At 35.7% G+C, this 16803-nt stretch overlaps 2 protein-coding genes across 2 annotated transcripts; both read right to left on the bottom strand.

The window, feature by feature from the left end:
- Positions 1-6465: 6465 nt before the first annotated feature.
- On the bottom strand, positions 6466-7904 carry LOC114168245 (myb-related protein 308-like). The gene is made up of 2 exons (XM_028052996.1): positions 7277-7904; positions 6466-7152 (listed from the first exon to the last, which is right to left on the bottom strand). Exons 1-2 carry the CDS (start codon positions 7537-7539, stop codon positions 6651-6653), a joined length of 765 nt encoding a protein of 254 aa, XP_027908797.1. The 5' UTR covers positions 7540-7904; the 3' UTR covers positions 6466-6650.
- A 2684-nt stretch (positions 7905-10588) lies between these two features.
- On the bottom strand, positions 10589-15588 carry LOC114169897 (L-ascorbate peroxidase 3). Its single transcript, XM_028055281.1, has 9 exons — positions 15326-15588; positions 15047-15171; positions 14752-14801; positions 13367-13432; positions 13232-13280; positions 13007-13089; positions 12839-12918; positions 12612-12714; positions 10589-11001 (listed from the first exon to the last, which is right to left on the bottom strand). Exons 1-9 carry the CDS (start codon positions 15439-15441, stop codon positions 10810-10812), a joined length of 864 nt encoding a protein of 287 aa, XP_027911082.1. The 5' UTR covers positions 15442-15588; the 3' UTR covers positions 10589-10809.
- Between the last annotated feature and the right edge of the window lie 1215 nt (positions 15589-16803).

The raw sequence follows: 16803 nt of genomic DNA, 5'->3' as shown, positions 1-16803 counted from the left end.
CGAAAGGGATAGATGGTTGACTCACAAAAGACCAGAGATACATGTACATGGACATGAGATACATGACTTTGCACAATCATATCATCATCATCATCATCATAACCTAAATCCAAGCAACCACTACCTAACAACATGCCCATCCATCCATCCATCAATCCATGGTCATCATCATCCACACCACACACACTGAAATAATATCTTTATTTATTTATTTATTTATGATATGGATTTTTGTGCTGCTTCTTCATGTGCCTATCTCATTATTTAATCACAGACATCTCACCAAACTTGGTGAACTTTTCCTACCCGCTACATTTTTGCTATTTTGCGCACGGTGCTATGTCCCGCACCCCCTCTCCGCGTCCTTTTCAGGGTTTGGTACCCTCAGGCCCACCCATGGCCCACCCATGGCCCAAACCAATTAAAACACCTGCTCCACCCCAAGACCTAACCAACCACTAATCAATAACCCTCACTCCTTCGCAATAAAGGCATTTTCACTTTTAACAACCCTTTATTTTTCCAATTATTATTATTATATCTCACTCTCACTCTCTTCTCTCTCTCTCTCTCTCTCCCACCCAACCATTAAACACACACACCCAAATTAATAACTTTTTCAACCCTCACATACCAAACTCAAACAAGCATCATCATCTCATACTTCCAAAACCAAAACCCTTTCTCTTGCATTTAATATTTCTGAGTGAAGAAACAGAGCAAGGGTTGGGATGTTCCTTTCTGTTCCTGACTGTTGCAGCTTCACATTTCTTCACTGCATCAGAAATGTTGGAGAGTTTTAATTTGTTTCTTCACTAAAACCATTGCTTCACTATTATTATTTATTGAAGAAAAATGGTACCAACCACCCAGTAGTGCCAGAAGCTGAACCAGAGATCCAATTCTATCTAAAACTTTTGTAGGGTAATAATAGGGTATTAGGTCTCACTCTGCTGTTGCTCCTAGTAATGTCTCTGTCCCATGCATGTCTTCAAAATTAAAACAAGATAACAATTGCCTCTTCTCTTCATGCACCGTCAAAATCATCTCAATTTTCTTCTGCGTATCTTATCCGAATCAACTCGGAAAATCAGGATTATAGCCGCAGATTAACATGATTATTATGGCTATCTTACACTGCACGCACACTTTGTCTTCTGTTACTATATAATGTGCAAGCAGATATATAGATTCAATGATGAAGTTATTAGTCCTCACGGACCAAGGTCACTCGAATACAGTCAAATCTTGAAAAAAATTGTGAAGAGGACCATGGATTGTCGTTTAGTAATTATTGTTGTTGTGTTGCCTCTAACTGGTGACGATGAAAGAATGAAACTTCGATGCAATTCATAATAATTAAGATTGGATTTGGATTCTTAGTATCTGTTTACCTAAAAGTATAGCAGAATATAAACTTTAAAATGAAACAAACATACATAAGCTGATGCGCTTTATATAATTAATTAATTAATCCTCTATGTTTTTTTTTTTTTTCTATCTGATAACATCATCGAATCCATGGACTTTTTCTGCGATGTTCCATCATGATGCACCAGTTTGTCTGGTGGAGATTGGAGAGAAGAATTAATGGGGAGATTTTGCTTAAACAATGTTTAACATTAGATTAGAGAAAATGTATGTGGAATTGGGTTGAGGCGTATTTTGACTAATGACTAAGTGATTTTAGGGTTTGATGATGGGACCCACCGGTGATTGACGGTGGTTTGGGGAGGACCCACCGCCGCAGCAGCGCACATGTGCCTACGTCGGACGGCTACCAACTACCGCCCCAAAACATACTCGAGTTGGTAATGTTGAGGGCCCACACCATAGGTAGGTTATTCCATTCAATAATGCTATTTTTTTATTGGATTAAAATAATTGAATCTTTATCTTATATAAGGTTTTTGAAAATTTAATCTTTATGTGTGGAGAAGTTTAATGGAACATACTTTGTCTCTTGAGAGAAGAAAACTTATGTTGAAGATAAACTAGAAAATAAAAATTGCTTAAGTGATTAAGTTAAGTCAAAATCATTGACGACATAATTAGTTCCATGTCTTGAGTTCATGGTTGCGAAAAAAACCTAATCTTAATTTGAGTGGAAGGTGGTGAATGCCAACCCTAATTTTAGCAAACCATACCTCCCACTTATATATGCCAAACTCACACATTCATGTCCTTCCTGCTTCTTTATGTTAATTTCGATAGGAAAGTGTTCCTACTTTTAGGACTTCATACCTACCACTACCCATGCCTCAATTTCAAGGGCCATTTTCTCCAACTCCTTCCCCCCACAACACAAATACACATCTTCTTACTCCCAATTATAAATGCCCTTAACTAGTTTAGGTTTAATTCTAAGTTTTATTACTCGGTTATTATCATTTTATGAATTTTACTATTCAATTTTATACATATTTTATCTAATCATTAAATATTAGGTTAAATACACATTCAATATTAATAATAATAATAATAATAATTATTATTATTATTATATTTACAACACAAATACCTAACTTTGTGTTTAGATAGAGCATTTCAACGATACTGAGAAATTGAAAGCATTGTATTTGAATTGTTTGGAATTAAATTTTCTTAATTTTTTAAATAACTTGCTTAGATAAAGAAATTAAAATATCTTACATTTCAATTTATTGTTTGGATAAAACAATTGAATTTCTTGTGAGATAAAATTTCATTTTAAAAATATTTATTTTAGGCTTAATTATGTTTTGAGTTCATGATAAATTTAAAAACGGGTTGATCCGACCCAACAACCCAGACAAGCGAACTGGTTGAGAAACCCGGACGGGCTAGACCCGCCCAACCAATATATGTTGTTGGGCTGGGCCGATATATACTAGGTTGGACCCATGTAGGTCGTTAGGCCCGTTTAGGTCGTCAAACTTGTCTAGGATGTCAAGCCGATCAGGCTTGTCGAGTTGACGGGTCAATCGAGTCCGTCTGGGTAAGGTTGAGTAAAAAGAATTTCAAATTTCACCTATTTTGAGAATTATTTAAATTTCTACTAATTTAGCTAATTGAAATACTTCAAAAAAAAATTCCATTTTAATTGCTTTTTAATTCTCCTATCCAATTAAAACATTTCATTACAAAAAAATCTAAATTCTTAAAAAAAAATTGCTTCATTAAAATACCTTATCCAAACGTACCATCAAGTTTTAAAAGTTAAAGATTATTGCCTAATTTCTTCACATATAAATATAATTGTAATTCAACGGTGAAAGTTACAAACGTGTCTGGATTAAAGTTAAAAAATTTAAGCTTGGTTGAAGGAGGCTGAAATTTCATTCAAAGAAAAAACATCAAATGTTGTTTTGAATGTAACTATAGTTTGGATCTCTTTAATACTCAACATAAAAAAAAATGTCAAAGTGAATGTGATTTTGAATGCTCTGACTTTTGGGTGCTCAATTTCACAAGTTTTTGAAATGTTTGTTTGTTGCTTACACTTTATTTGGACCTGCAGCTTTATAGATGAAAGACGGATTACAAAGAGAAAGTGGATAATGTCTCAAGTCATTCGAGTTAAAACGAATAAATGTTTTTTTCTTTCCTTCTTAGCTTTAAGAGAATGATTTTATCAGTAGGAGATTTCTATGTCCAAGATAACAGTTATGACTTTTGTCTGATTATATAAAAACTGCATATGCAAGTGGACGAGAAAAGGGGCAGATAAAATAGAAACAAAGTACACCAACAATTCAACCCTTCTGGTTTTCTTTTCTCAAGATTCAACGCAAGATCATTACTTGACCAGGTCCCAAATAACAGGACTTAATTTTATTACTTTATATATACACTGGTGAAGAAAGATATACAGTTTCTCCAACATTTTCTATCCTGGTAAATCATGAGCACATGTCGAAAGCAAAGTGAAAAGGATCTAAAATTAGCAAAAAAGGAATTGGTATACGAAGAGGGAAAGAAAAAGAGAAGAAACGATGAAGCAATAATTGATATACAGCAAGGGCCAGGGAATGGCCATAAAGTGAACACATGTGTGGTGGCATTTATCAAGTTGGTTAAGGTACTATCAACATTATGATTATTATTATTATTAATATCATGTGATCCATATCTATATGCTACACACATGCACATCCAAAGGAACAGAATTGGATAAAGTACTTGCACCAAACAATGGCTTATGTAAGGCATCCCTGTCCATAATTTAGTAATCTCCAAGGTGATGGTGTGAGGATCTAGAGATGAATCCAAATGGACCCACTACAAATCATGCATGTGAAGTGGGTGCAGGTTCAACCAATTTAACAATACGTATGTATCATCAGAGTAGAGTAGAGTAGTAGAGAGCAGGAACAATAAGAAAGCTGCAATCTTTGGCCAACCCAGTTGCTATTTCACGGTCTCAGAAAGAAAGCAATAAATTAAAACCAGAAAAGTCCCCTATCTCGGGGCACTTCAAACTTCTTGGCTGCGCTATCAAAAAACAAGACCATAGTTTTTGTGAGGCTACCTTAGCTTGGGAGCAGTGAGGAAATTAATATTAAAAAAATATCTGATGGAAGCTTCTAATGTCTCTACCTAACACTTTTGAAAAAGGAAAAAAGGGATGGTTGAAAAGGGACGCTCCCCATTATATGTGGGAAGGTTGGAAAATAGCTACCACCACCTCCTCTGTCCTTTCTCTTCGTTCGTTTGTGTTGTGTTGTGTTGTTATCTCATCTGCATGATTTTATTTTACTCAGAAATTACAAAAGGGTAACTAAAAAAATGAATCTTTTTGATTTATTCTGTATCAGACACGAATGTCACAGTCTTGAAAATGTTATTAGGTTGGAGAAAAACATCCCCATTAATAATCCAATGCACCCAGAACTGGCCAATCGAATCCAATTGGTCTCTGCTCTGACAGACCCCATGACATGACCCTCAGTTAATGCGGCAGATAAAATTTGAATGGTTGGTAGGATCAATTTACTGCCCATTTTATTTTAGTTGCTCCCACCTTTTAATGTGATTTATGCCATTTACCTATTCTAAACCTCTTTTTGTATATATATCTATCTATCTATCCATCGTCAATACGCAATAATGTTGCTAGTAGCTACCTAGCCAGTGTTCAGAAAGCATACTCGCACCAAGCAAGCACCATAAAGTTTAGAAACATAACCACGCAACTCCTATTTCATCACCCAAAACCACCACAAAACATTCTTTAAATAACTAACAATCAATATAGATGTCGACTGAAAACGAGTGTGCCCACCCAATACAACAACTAACTCAGGATTAACCTAACCAAACCAATTAACTACCTAATTAATCATACACTTTTTTACCTCTCTTTCATCTCTCTCTAATCTCATATCAAATATGATACCAAGACGTATCACCAAATATGGAAGAGCAGAGTGTGGATCTCTCTGTAAGGTAAAATAAATAAAGTCTGGGAAAATCTAGGTATGTTGGCATCTACATACACACACACACACACCAAAGTTAAGAAGTTTGTTGGAATAATTTAATGTTAATGAGGTTGGTAGAAGGAACTTGTGGTACTACGGATTCTATTCTACTCTACTTGCTGCTTCATTCACGCGTTTTACATATCTTGTTTCTATCAGTACCTGATATCATATGTATCAGTATTTAGCTAGCTGTAACTCTGATTCAGTAGATATCAGATTGAGATTTTCATTCTTTTCTTTTTTTTTTCAATTACCAAACAAGCCACATGTTTCACTTTCCTCCACACAACATGTGGTTAAATTATATTAAAGAATGAAAATTTGTAGAGATATATAAAATGATGTGCAGAGATGTAGGGAGCATTATTTTATTTTTTAAAACTTGATTAGGTAGCAGGGGAATAGAGCCATTAATTCCATCTAAAAAAGTTCAACTCCAGTTCCAGCTTATCCACTCACTGTTTGCGTATACATGGATGGATATATCTATCATCTCATCTCCCTTTTCCTTTTATTTTTCTCCATAAAAGACAAGCCCAAAAGCCTCCAAAAAGAATTTAAAGAGGAAGAAAAAGGGAAATAAAGATCGTCACCAACAGCCTCAGTGGTGTCTATACTCTATATATATGACGCATGGATGCATACATAATATTATTCACCATAGCATCAAGATTCATATATAAATAATAAGGAATCTGAGGGAGCTAGCTCAATTGTTCGTTGCATCCATGTGGAGTCTCGAATGATTATCATACATACTCAAATTAAAAATTAAGAATTGGGAAAGAAAAAGATTAACTATATATGACCTGGGATGTGATGATGCAGATAAACCATTGAATATTCAGTAAAATATGATTAAAAGAGCTGTCATTACTCACCCCAATCGGAAAGATCGACTTCCGTTAAATAAAAAAAGTTTGCAAATTGAGAAGATTTGAATGAATATACTGCTATACCAGTCTGGTTGCAGATCAGAGAAGAGTAACAAGAAAAGGAATGATGTTCAACTGTACCGGAACTATATATTATGCATCATCAGCGACTAATTAAGTAATTAATTAATTAATTACACAAATCAGAGAAGAGAAGAAAGGAATAAGGAGAGAAAATTCAAAACTAATGAATTTCATTCTCTCGGTTCTCTCCAACAACACTAACTAATCGGTATGGCTTGGATTCATTTCATTTCATTTCCAAGCTGGTGCAATCCCAAACACCGTTGGTTTTCAAGCCCAAGAAATCATAAGCGGCGGCGGAAGAAGGAGGAGCGGTGGTGTTGGCAGTGACGGGGCTGGCCACGTTGCAGCTGCAGTCCTTGCTGTTGTGCAAACCCAAACTGCAAACGAAGCAAAGATTCTTCTGAGGTTGTTGTTGATGATGTTGTTGTTGGTGGCGAGGAGGACTAATGGTTAACTCAAGGTTCAAGTCAGGGCAGCGTTCGAAGATGGTCCCTTTAACCACGCTTCCGTTACTCGAACTTGTCTCTTGTTCTTGTTTACCGAAAGATATATTACTGGCAGTTGCGACTGTTACAACTGTTGCAGAAGAAGCAGCTTCGTTCAGAGGTCTATGAGTTGCAGGGTCGATTCCTCTGTTCAAAAGCTTCCTTCTTATGTGAGTGTTCCAATAGTTCTTTATTTCATTGTCCGTTCTCCCCGGCAATCTCCCAGCTATCAAAGACCACCTAAAACAACACCAACAACGCCAACCAACAACGTGGTTGTTTGGTTTCGATTTAGATAAAAAAAGATAAGATTTTTTCCTTTTTCATGCGATGAGAATACGAGATACGAGATGGGTTTGCTTACTTGTTCCCGAGGAGGCTGTGGAGTTTGATGATGAGTTCATCCTCTTCTTCGGTGAAGTTGCCACGCTTGAGGTCGGGTCGGAGGTAGTTGATCCAGCGGAGGCGGCAGCTCTTGCCGCAGCGGAGGAGACCGGCGGCTTTGGGGAGGGACCGCCAGCAGCCCTCGCCGTGAGCTCGAATATAAGATATGAGTCTGTCATCTTCTTCTTTGGTCCATGCACCTTTGTTTGTGTGAGCTTTCTCACAGCAAGGGGATCTTCCCATAATTAGCTGAGAATTGAATTGTGTTGTGAAGTTTCTGTTTTTCTGGTGACTTTAGAGATATGATATGATATGATACGATACGTATATGTATGTAATGTAAGTAAGGGTAGGAATTAAGATTGGCTTGCAGCAACAAAGAAGCCGGTTAAAGAGGGAGTTGGGGTGTGGTTTTATAGGCTTTTGACTCCAAAAGAAAGGGGACAGAACACAACAGAGAGAGAGAGAGAAAAAGAAGAGAGGACAGAGAAGGAAGACCCTAATTGGTGCTTCTAGACGCGAGTTGGTGAGACAGGTTAAGGAGAGTGGCTGTTGGCTCTTTCTCTCTCTCTCTCTTTCTCTTTCCTCTCCCTATCTGATGATATATTTATACTATATTTGCATCAATGATATAACTAGTTAAAAGACATTAACAATGGGTAACCTTCAGGTTGGTGTAAAGTAGAATGTATTAAAGTATGGGCAATGCAGGACAAGATGTGATCTCTTACCCCCTTTTGGAAAAAAAAGAAACATTTTTTATTTCTCATAAGCTTTACCCTTAATATAAAACTTAAACCCACGCTTGCCAATTTATCTCTGCTGAGTAAAAAACCAGTTCCAAATTCCTTCTTCAACAACTGCTCTGTCAAACTCCGGTTATGTGAGGAGCAAGCTATCTCTAATTTAATCGTTCGGGTTGGGGATTAAAAAAATGTACATGTGACAGTGGAATCAAATTGAAGTTAGAGAGGCTTTTCATTATTCGAAATTGACTTGATTAGGAGGATCTACCTACCTTAACGCATTTCAGTTTGATTCTTATTATTATCTTGGAATGTTACAACCTTGTTGTTGTTGAATAAAAAAATGTTACATGTGTGTGTGTACACGCAGAAGACGGTGCCATGTTTTTTCTATCCAGCACATGACTGCGCATCCGATGGTAAAACATATAATTCTGAAGCTCTTCACAATGATTCGGTTGTTTCATTGTGGACAGCCAGCAACCAAGCAAAGCAACAGTGTGTGTTAAATAAACATAAGGGTTCGTGTGGGCTTAATTTCCGTAAAAGAATAGTTACTTGGGAAAGTTAGTTGCAACAGGGAAAAGAAAAGAAAAGAAAATAGCGTGGAAAAGAATAGGGATGGTAATGGTAGTTGTGGTTCTTTATTGTATTGGTGCATTATGATGCATGAGAGAGAGAGAGAGGGTGATCAAATAGACAAGTTTCTACTTTCTAGAAGTGTTGAATGAAAGATGTTGTTGAAGTGAGAGAAGGGGGAATTGGAAATGCGAAATGGTTGTGGTTGTGTAGGGGGTTTTCGTTTCTGTGTTGCAAGTTTAGGAAAAGGTTGGGAATGGGGGCATGGTTAATCTTTTTGTTGTGTTCTTATTATAGCAGTGTTATCCAGTCCCTGAGATGGTGAGGGCTAATATTCATGGGAAGAGGTTGCTTTCAAGGAGGAACAGCACGATTGTAGGGAAAAGATTGAGTCCACATGGGTGAAATTATTGGGAGTATTTTCACCCACCTTTTCATCTTTTCTGACTGTACTTGCAATTCTAGACCAAATCCTCTTCCTCTTGTATCTTCAACCATGCCACATAACACACCACACCCAAGTAACCAAATAAATATGTGTGCACCTAAAAACACGCACATTGTATGTATTCGTCTCGTCTCCTATTAATTAACTGCATTAGCTTTTAATACGAGCTCTTTGAGTTTAAAGAGAATGAACAACTCAACTAAGATGGTGGGAGATTTTATTGGGCGAGGCAACAAGGCTACCCAACCAAAAGATGCAATGTGCGTATAAGAGTAAAGTAAGCAATAAATAATATATGATTGGAGAAAGGCGAAAGAATACACATAGACATAGATGAGTTGGGTTTAATTATTATTATGATGATTACATTGTTGTTCCACATGGGAGGGAAAATGTGAATGTTGAAGGGAAAAGGGAGTCGTCTAATATACTACTACTACATATAGAGAGGAAGAGAGTGTGGCGTACGATTTGCATTTACATGATTGATGAAAGCCAGCACAGCACATCAACACGAGTTTGTCATGTGCTTAGGTACTCGTGGGAGGTTGTCCTAACTTCCAAGAGCTCTTACCTACCTCTTTCGTTGTCCTCCACATGTGTCTTCCTCAACTTCAACCTTTTTTCCTCTCTCTCTCTCTCTCTGTATAGTGGATAAGGTTAAAAAATATATATTAATAATCTCTTCAAACAGTGTTGGCAGACAACTACCGCAGATTTCGATATATCTCAATCTCAGTCTCACGTTGTTGTGTGCATACTTCTTCCTTTTACCGCTCTTCATTTTTATCCGATTTAAATACCACATGTGTCCTCCAGCCTATACATTTTCAAATCGGCATACATGATGATGAGTACTAGAGATGGAGGAGGGTAGGAGGGCTCCAATTTGTATTCCTAATTGCCATAACAAACACGTTTGTTTGTCTTTCTTCACCCAAGGAATACAAATGCACCTCCATTCCTCAATTGTTCCTATAGTTAACGCACCATATTCTATTATATAGTATTCAACACTTGCCACAATTTTTTTTTTATAATTATTCTTAGCATAACTAGATTTCTTCTTCTATAAATTAACTAAATATTGAATCTAACTGAGCTTCATATATTTATATTTGGTAAAAAAAATTACTCACATTGATTTTATTTGTGACATAGTTTTGACATTTACTATACATTACAAAGTTAAAAAAACATAAATACATTTCAATAAATTGTGTTTGTGTATATTCAATTTTATAACAATTATAAACTAATATTTTTATTTTATATATTCAAATCATTTGTATAATACACAGGTAATATATCTGGTTATCACTCGAACCAGTATTCTCTGTTCTAGTTCAGACTAACTTACTGCATGATTTTCATAAATCTCAGCTAGCGCAGTACCAGTTTTCGTAATTCTGATTTCCTCGCACGAAACATGCATGACAAATTAGCCTCTTTTTTTATTATTATTTGAGCAAATGGGCATGTCTACTCTCCTCTAACCTTTCAGTGAATAACACGTAACTGGAATGCTAAATTTTGTTTTTACGTATTATGACGTTGCTCTCAAATTGAGTATTCAGGATATTTTTAGTCTATTCATATAAAAGTCAGAGTGACTGTAGCATTGTTCTTTATTGGCGCCAAGTAAATAGAAACTGAAGCTGCAAAAATGAACCCTATTTTGCACATAATGGGTCGGGGTCAAGCAAATGTAACATCCAAGAGAGATGAACATGTCCAGGTCTACTTCCCTCTTTTGCGAACTTCATACAAGTAACTGAGGATCACCACTGCGGCAGTAACAACTACTCCTACAGCACTTTGTGCCAATATGGTCCCATCCTTAATAGAAATCGCCTTTGAACTTGGCACAAAGCCTAGCTCTGAAAGTTTCTTGTGCGCTTCAGCATAATCCCTGAAAAATACATCCTCGTCCTGCCCGAGTGACAGTTTAAAAATATAAGACAGCGGACAGATTCAAGCAATTCAATGATGCACACTAACAGCAATCACAACTTTGCTGCAAATACCTATGCTCTTAATTTTCTTTAATGGAGCAAAACATAAACTTCGCCTAAATGTCTAAAGTTATTCTAAAACTCTACATACAATATAAGCGCTAACAGCAAGAACACCAATTAGAATGGTCTGCGCACGTGTAATGAAAAAAATCACAATTCAAATAGAATGCAACTCTTTCACAATATTATTACTAGACCATCACCATTAGACAGTTTTAGTATAATAATTGGTCATTTATAGTGTGAGATATAATTTTTATACTTTATGATTTAATCATATTTATGGACTGTAAAGGAAGTCTAGTTCAGTTGGTTAAACAAAATACATGAAATATAGTAAACTCCTTAACCTTCTCGAAATCCGTTTTCTCTCTTATTTGACGTCTCATGCACCCCCCGTGCCCTTATTTGAAAGTGCATAGAGAGTTGGACAACCTTCAAATTTCAATCCCCTTCCCTAATTATTTTACTTTGGGTGAGACTGTGCGTCTGTAACAGAAATAGAATGAGAGACCTATGATTTAGGAATGATCGCTATCTTCATTTTCTTTATTCTAATTCAACCAATGATTTATTATAACCTCTAAGTCTCTACCATGATTTAATCACAAATTCACACCTATATGACCTAAATTATTCAAAGGTTTTAAGGAACCGTGTCCGTGAATATTGTACCAAAGCCACGGACCATGGAAAACATTATAATATTCTTTTATAACTGCAAACTATTTCAATTAAATAAGTACTATAGTTATTTTAAAAGTTGAATGTAATGCAGAAAAAAATCTCAAGGGCTCAGTGGGTGCAATGCAATTCATCATACAATTAAATTATAATTGTAATTCTCTTATAACTTATGTAAGTATGGAAACTTGAGAGTTATGTTTATGTAAAATTGTTCTACGGTTGGCCACCCAATAATCTAAGTCTAGCTATATCCCAGGCTAACAGGCATGTTATATAGTTTAATGTAAAAATTAGTTTCATCAGTGTCAAATAAAGAAAATAAAGGACAAGGTAAGGTCAATTGCCAGAAGAGTAAGTAGTTTTATTTATACCTGACCAACCAATGGATAAAAGGTCGATGTCATATTAAATAAGTTAATTTGTTGGTTTAGCCACCCAACTAACAACGGGAAAAATACCATCCTAACTTATGAAGTGCCAAGATAGCGTAGTAAACTCCAAAGCACAACGCTTATGGGTAAGAAGGGTCCGACTAATCAATCACTACTTAATGAGTTCAGGCCCAAAGATTTTATTGTGGACAACGGTGAGAGTGTCGCAATGAGAATACAACCTACTACCTTACGAATACAACACAAATCCCTCACAACTAGACCAACCCTAGAGGTAAATCAGGACAAAGATTGACCTAATAATTAATGCAATAAGCTTGCAAGCTTACTGGTGCTTATACTAAACAAACAGACCGATGAAACACTACTGAGAAACATTAATTGGTAATTTGGACACGGCACAAACAGATATCCAATGGTAGTTATTTGAATTAATCTCCATTACCTTCGCATATAGTTCAACGTAACGGCGAAATTCAGGATCCTCCAATAAAGCCTTGTCTGTTGGAAGTTTGAGCAGCCCAATATAATCGCCTTTCAAAAGTTCCCTGTTTAACGGTGATATTCAGTTGTAGACAAAAATCAAACTCTTTATGAATTGTAAGGCACTAGTGAAGCTCTACAAAGAACAGATAAAGTTAATAGTATTATTGCACACAACACGAGTCTTACACAAAGTATGAGTTATCAAACTTCAGAGGGTCCTCCGTCCAAGGTCCATCAAAACCTGATCTGTCTGGATGTGCTCTCCCCTTATAAGACCAGAGAAATTAAGGTAAGTATATCTATCCATAATCACAGCAAGTAATAAAAGAGATATTACACAAAAAGGAGAATTACCAGCGTATGCCCTCCAGACAGCGCAACGATTTCTCGATCAGTCAAGCCCATTCGATAGAAGATATCACGGAGATGAGAAACACCTACAAACAGCATTGCCATATTCTTATGCTTTCATTAAAATTCTTAACCTAGTCCATTGTGAAGGGAATAGAAAATATATAACATATTTCATAGTCCAGGAAAAGGGAACAGTTCCACTACTGACAAAATTTAAAAACACACCTTGTTTAGCATCAGGAAGCCGCCCTTCTTTAGGAGATACTTTTGAATCCTACAAGAATAGAAGATCGCATCAACTAAACAAGATTCCTTGATTTCATAACAAGAAATATTCCGACTTTGTATGGCACAACCTACCTTTCTACCAGGAACAAAATCAATTGTGGGACCCCCCGTAACCTCAACTGCAACAACACCAGCAAGCTGGAAGCACGTGGAGAAAGAAATTATTTTAGAGCAGATTGTATAATCTAATCTATAAGGCAGTTAATTTAATTCTCTACTTAAGAATGTGAGTCTTTTTTTATATAACGTAAGCCCCATGAGTAATAATCTTCCCCCTCTCTGTTTCAACAGAATCTGAATTCATGCACTCATCGGATTTAATGGACTTGTGCGTCATATACACAAATATCCAGTAAACCCTTGATTCTGACATAAACTATTTCAGAAACGTTAAGGGAAACTTTGATTTTCAGAATATGAAATTGCTGACATTTTCTAACCTTAACATTAGTACATAAATGCATAATAAAATCCAGTCAAATGGTGTTCAACTTCCTTGCAGAAATCTTAAGCACTGACGTTAACTATATGCATGTCCTAACTAGCTACAAAAGAATTGAACTACAAGGAGGGAAATGATTAAACTATTAAAACTTGAAACGCATTGCATTAACTAACAGAGGAGCTCCACCTTTAATTGTACTCCTGTAAGCTTTTTAACTAGCAACATCTAGGTGTAGTATAGCTCTTTATAAAAATTTGGCATAGCTACCCATAATTCTTGTTTTAAGGATTTTTCCCCCTCTTTTGAGAGAGAAACATTTGTGTGCAGTATTAAACAGGCCGTAAATGCCTTTAAAATAATACCTTTCGTTCACCAACTTGCCAACATCCTAAAATCCCCCCACCCTTCAAAATTTCCTAAACTACCAAGTAAAGAAAGAGAAAGAATGAAGAAAATTTTGTTTGAGGACTTTGATTGCACTTACGTAGCAGATCCTTTTGTGATTTTCAAACATATCAAAAAGGAATGATTAGTGGTTGTGAACACAACCACTAATCACAATATCACAGCCACATAAAGGGTTGTAATGTGAAACCATAAGTAGTCAGGGATGTCACATTATGACAGCATGAGCCCTAATTGTAACAAGGCACTGCATCACTGGACTAGATAAGTATGTAACTTTACTATTGATGCATCGACCTCGTACTGAAATTCAATATTAGGCAACAAAAATGAAACAAGAATCATAAACTACACCACCTGGCACTACGGAAAAGCCAAAGCCTAGCCAGCATCCACGAGATTTGCATAAAAAACAGCGTACGAAAAGAGTAAATTGAGTCAAAAGTTGCAGAAAATGGAACCCTGAATCAATTATCATATACATCTCACACAACTTTGGAAGTTCATTTACCACATTCTACAATTATCGCTAAATAATTCAGTACCAAATTATCAGATTCACTACAGACTTTCATAACAAACAACTGAATGAAAACAGAATGATTACCTGGTAAAGATCTGCATACGTAATCTTAGGATGTTTTGCCTTCACTTCCTCTGTGACATCAGAAAATAAGCCGACTCTTAGAAAAATAAGGGGACCGTCATAATTACAACCAACGATACTATTTCGGTAAAAATATCCAAAGCAAGTTGAACTGGAATAGGTTCGAATCTCGACTCAACACAAGGCAGGACCACGCCAATACACAAATCTAATCGAAGCCTATATGTCTTGTTATAAATTCAATACTCAAATAGCACAAAGCGCAAATAAGAGCGAGCGAGACAAGAAAACATACCGCAGAAATCAATAGCCTTCTTCAAGCCATTGTTGGAACCGTGAGAATATTCTTCCTCGTTCCGGATCGAACCGTTAGGTCCACCGGTCTTGGTTTTGGCATCGTAAGTGCCGGCATCGTGCCAGCTGCATCAGATTAAGCAATTTCAAGCACGGAAAAACGAAATAAAATTGCACGATCGCAGCGTTGACCGTGTAAGAAGCGAAAACTCGAAACCTAAGTATTAGCATCAAACTGTTTGGCTGGAAAAAATAAAAGAAATAGAGAAGAAGAACATACGCTAGGCGAAGCATGAGAGGAGCGCAGTTCCTGTTAGCGATGAGTGCACGGAGATCGCGGCGAGCCTTGTCGACCTCCTTGAGGTACTCTGAGTCGACCACCACCGGCAACGCCATACTCAGGGGATAACGGAATCTGTTTGACACGCGAAAAAGAGAAACCAAAGAACAAAGAAGAAAACCTCAGTGCACTGCTAACTGCTAACTGAGAATGTATTGAATGAACGAGTGAATGGATAATTGTGTTGTATGTATGGGTGGTGCTCCCATTACCATGGCATATTCCAATGCCTTCCCATTTCTCTATTGCCACGTCACACTTTTTAATTGGCTCACTCGCTAGCTTCACCACAATTCATAATCAATCAGCTAAAAACAAATCGAAATTAGGAAGGGACAAAACGCATTCACATTTTGTTTTATTTCTAAATAAAACTATATATTATTTTTATTGAATAATGTTTTTTTTTAACAAAACTACCATGCATTAATAAAAAGGTGCTGCAGAAATTTTCAACATAAAATATACGGACATGTTTCTTATGCAAGGCCATTAATTTCCAATTCGTTTCGGACAAGAGAGATAGTGCACGACTTTATTACCATCTGTCCAATATTTCATATCTGTCCAAAACTTAATTGTACATTTAAATGAATCCATTCTCATACATAGCCATATTATACCTACTAGAACAAACAACCTAGGATTTTTTTTTTTACATTTGTTTGTGATTTTCGTTTAAAACTTATACATGAGTAAAAACAACAAAACGAAACAAAAAAGGTGGTTTTGATGACAGTTTCTCTTACAATTTTCTAATTTTGAAATTTTTACATATATTTTAATCTTTCTAAGATAAAATTTTGGTTTTTATGAAACAAACCATTGTTTTTTTAAGAACTATAATAATTGTTTATAGTTCTTATAAACTGAATGAATACTAAGTTTAATTTATGTAAAAAAAAATTATTCTCATCTCACTAAAATTACTAATTTGAGCCCATTATATTTATTTTAAAATAAATAAATAAAATTTCTTTGGAAGATTGTATTTTTTAAAATAAGTTAAATATTGATATTATATTAAAAAAACTAAAGTGTCACGTGATATTTGATTCATCATATATTTACGTGTATTATTAAAATACAAAATATTCACTTTTTGTATTTTAGAGGAAAATAAGAAGATTTTTTTCTCATAAAAGATCAAAATTTTGATACACTTTCACAAATAAAAGATCAAAATTTTGAATAATGTTTTAAATGAATCTGATCTCAAATTTTAACCATGCAGTTAAGTTGTTTCATCGATTTGGTAAAGGAATTTTAAACAAACTTTTTTATAAACACTTTCAAAGAAAAAAAGGTAAAATAACTTTTGTAAGTTAAAATTAGTTTAAAAAAAGCTTTCATGAATAGCTGCTTACGACTAGGCGAATTTCGTGAGTCAAAAGTACCGGGATAACAATATTGATAAT

The sequence above is a fragment of the Vigna unguiculata genome, chromosome 11, assembly GCF_004118075.2.
Source record: "Vigna unguiculata cultivar IT97K-499-35 chromosome 11, ASM411807v1, whole genome shotgun sequence".
NCBI lineage: Eukaryota > Viridiplantae > Streptophyta > Magnoliopsida > Fabales > Fabaceae > Vigna > Vigna unguiculata.
The sequence above is the reverse complement of the archived record's forward strand: the minus strand, read 5'-3'. Positions and strand labels throughout refer to the sequence as shown.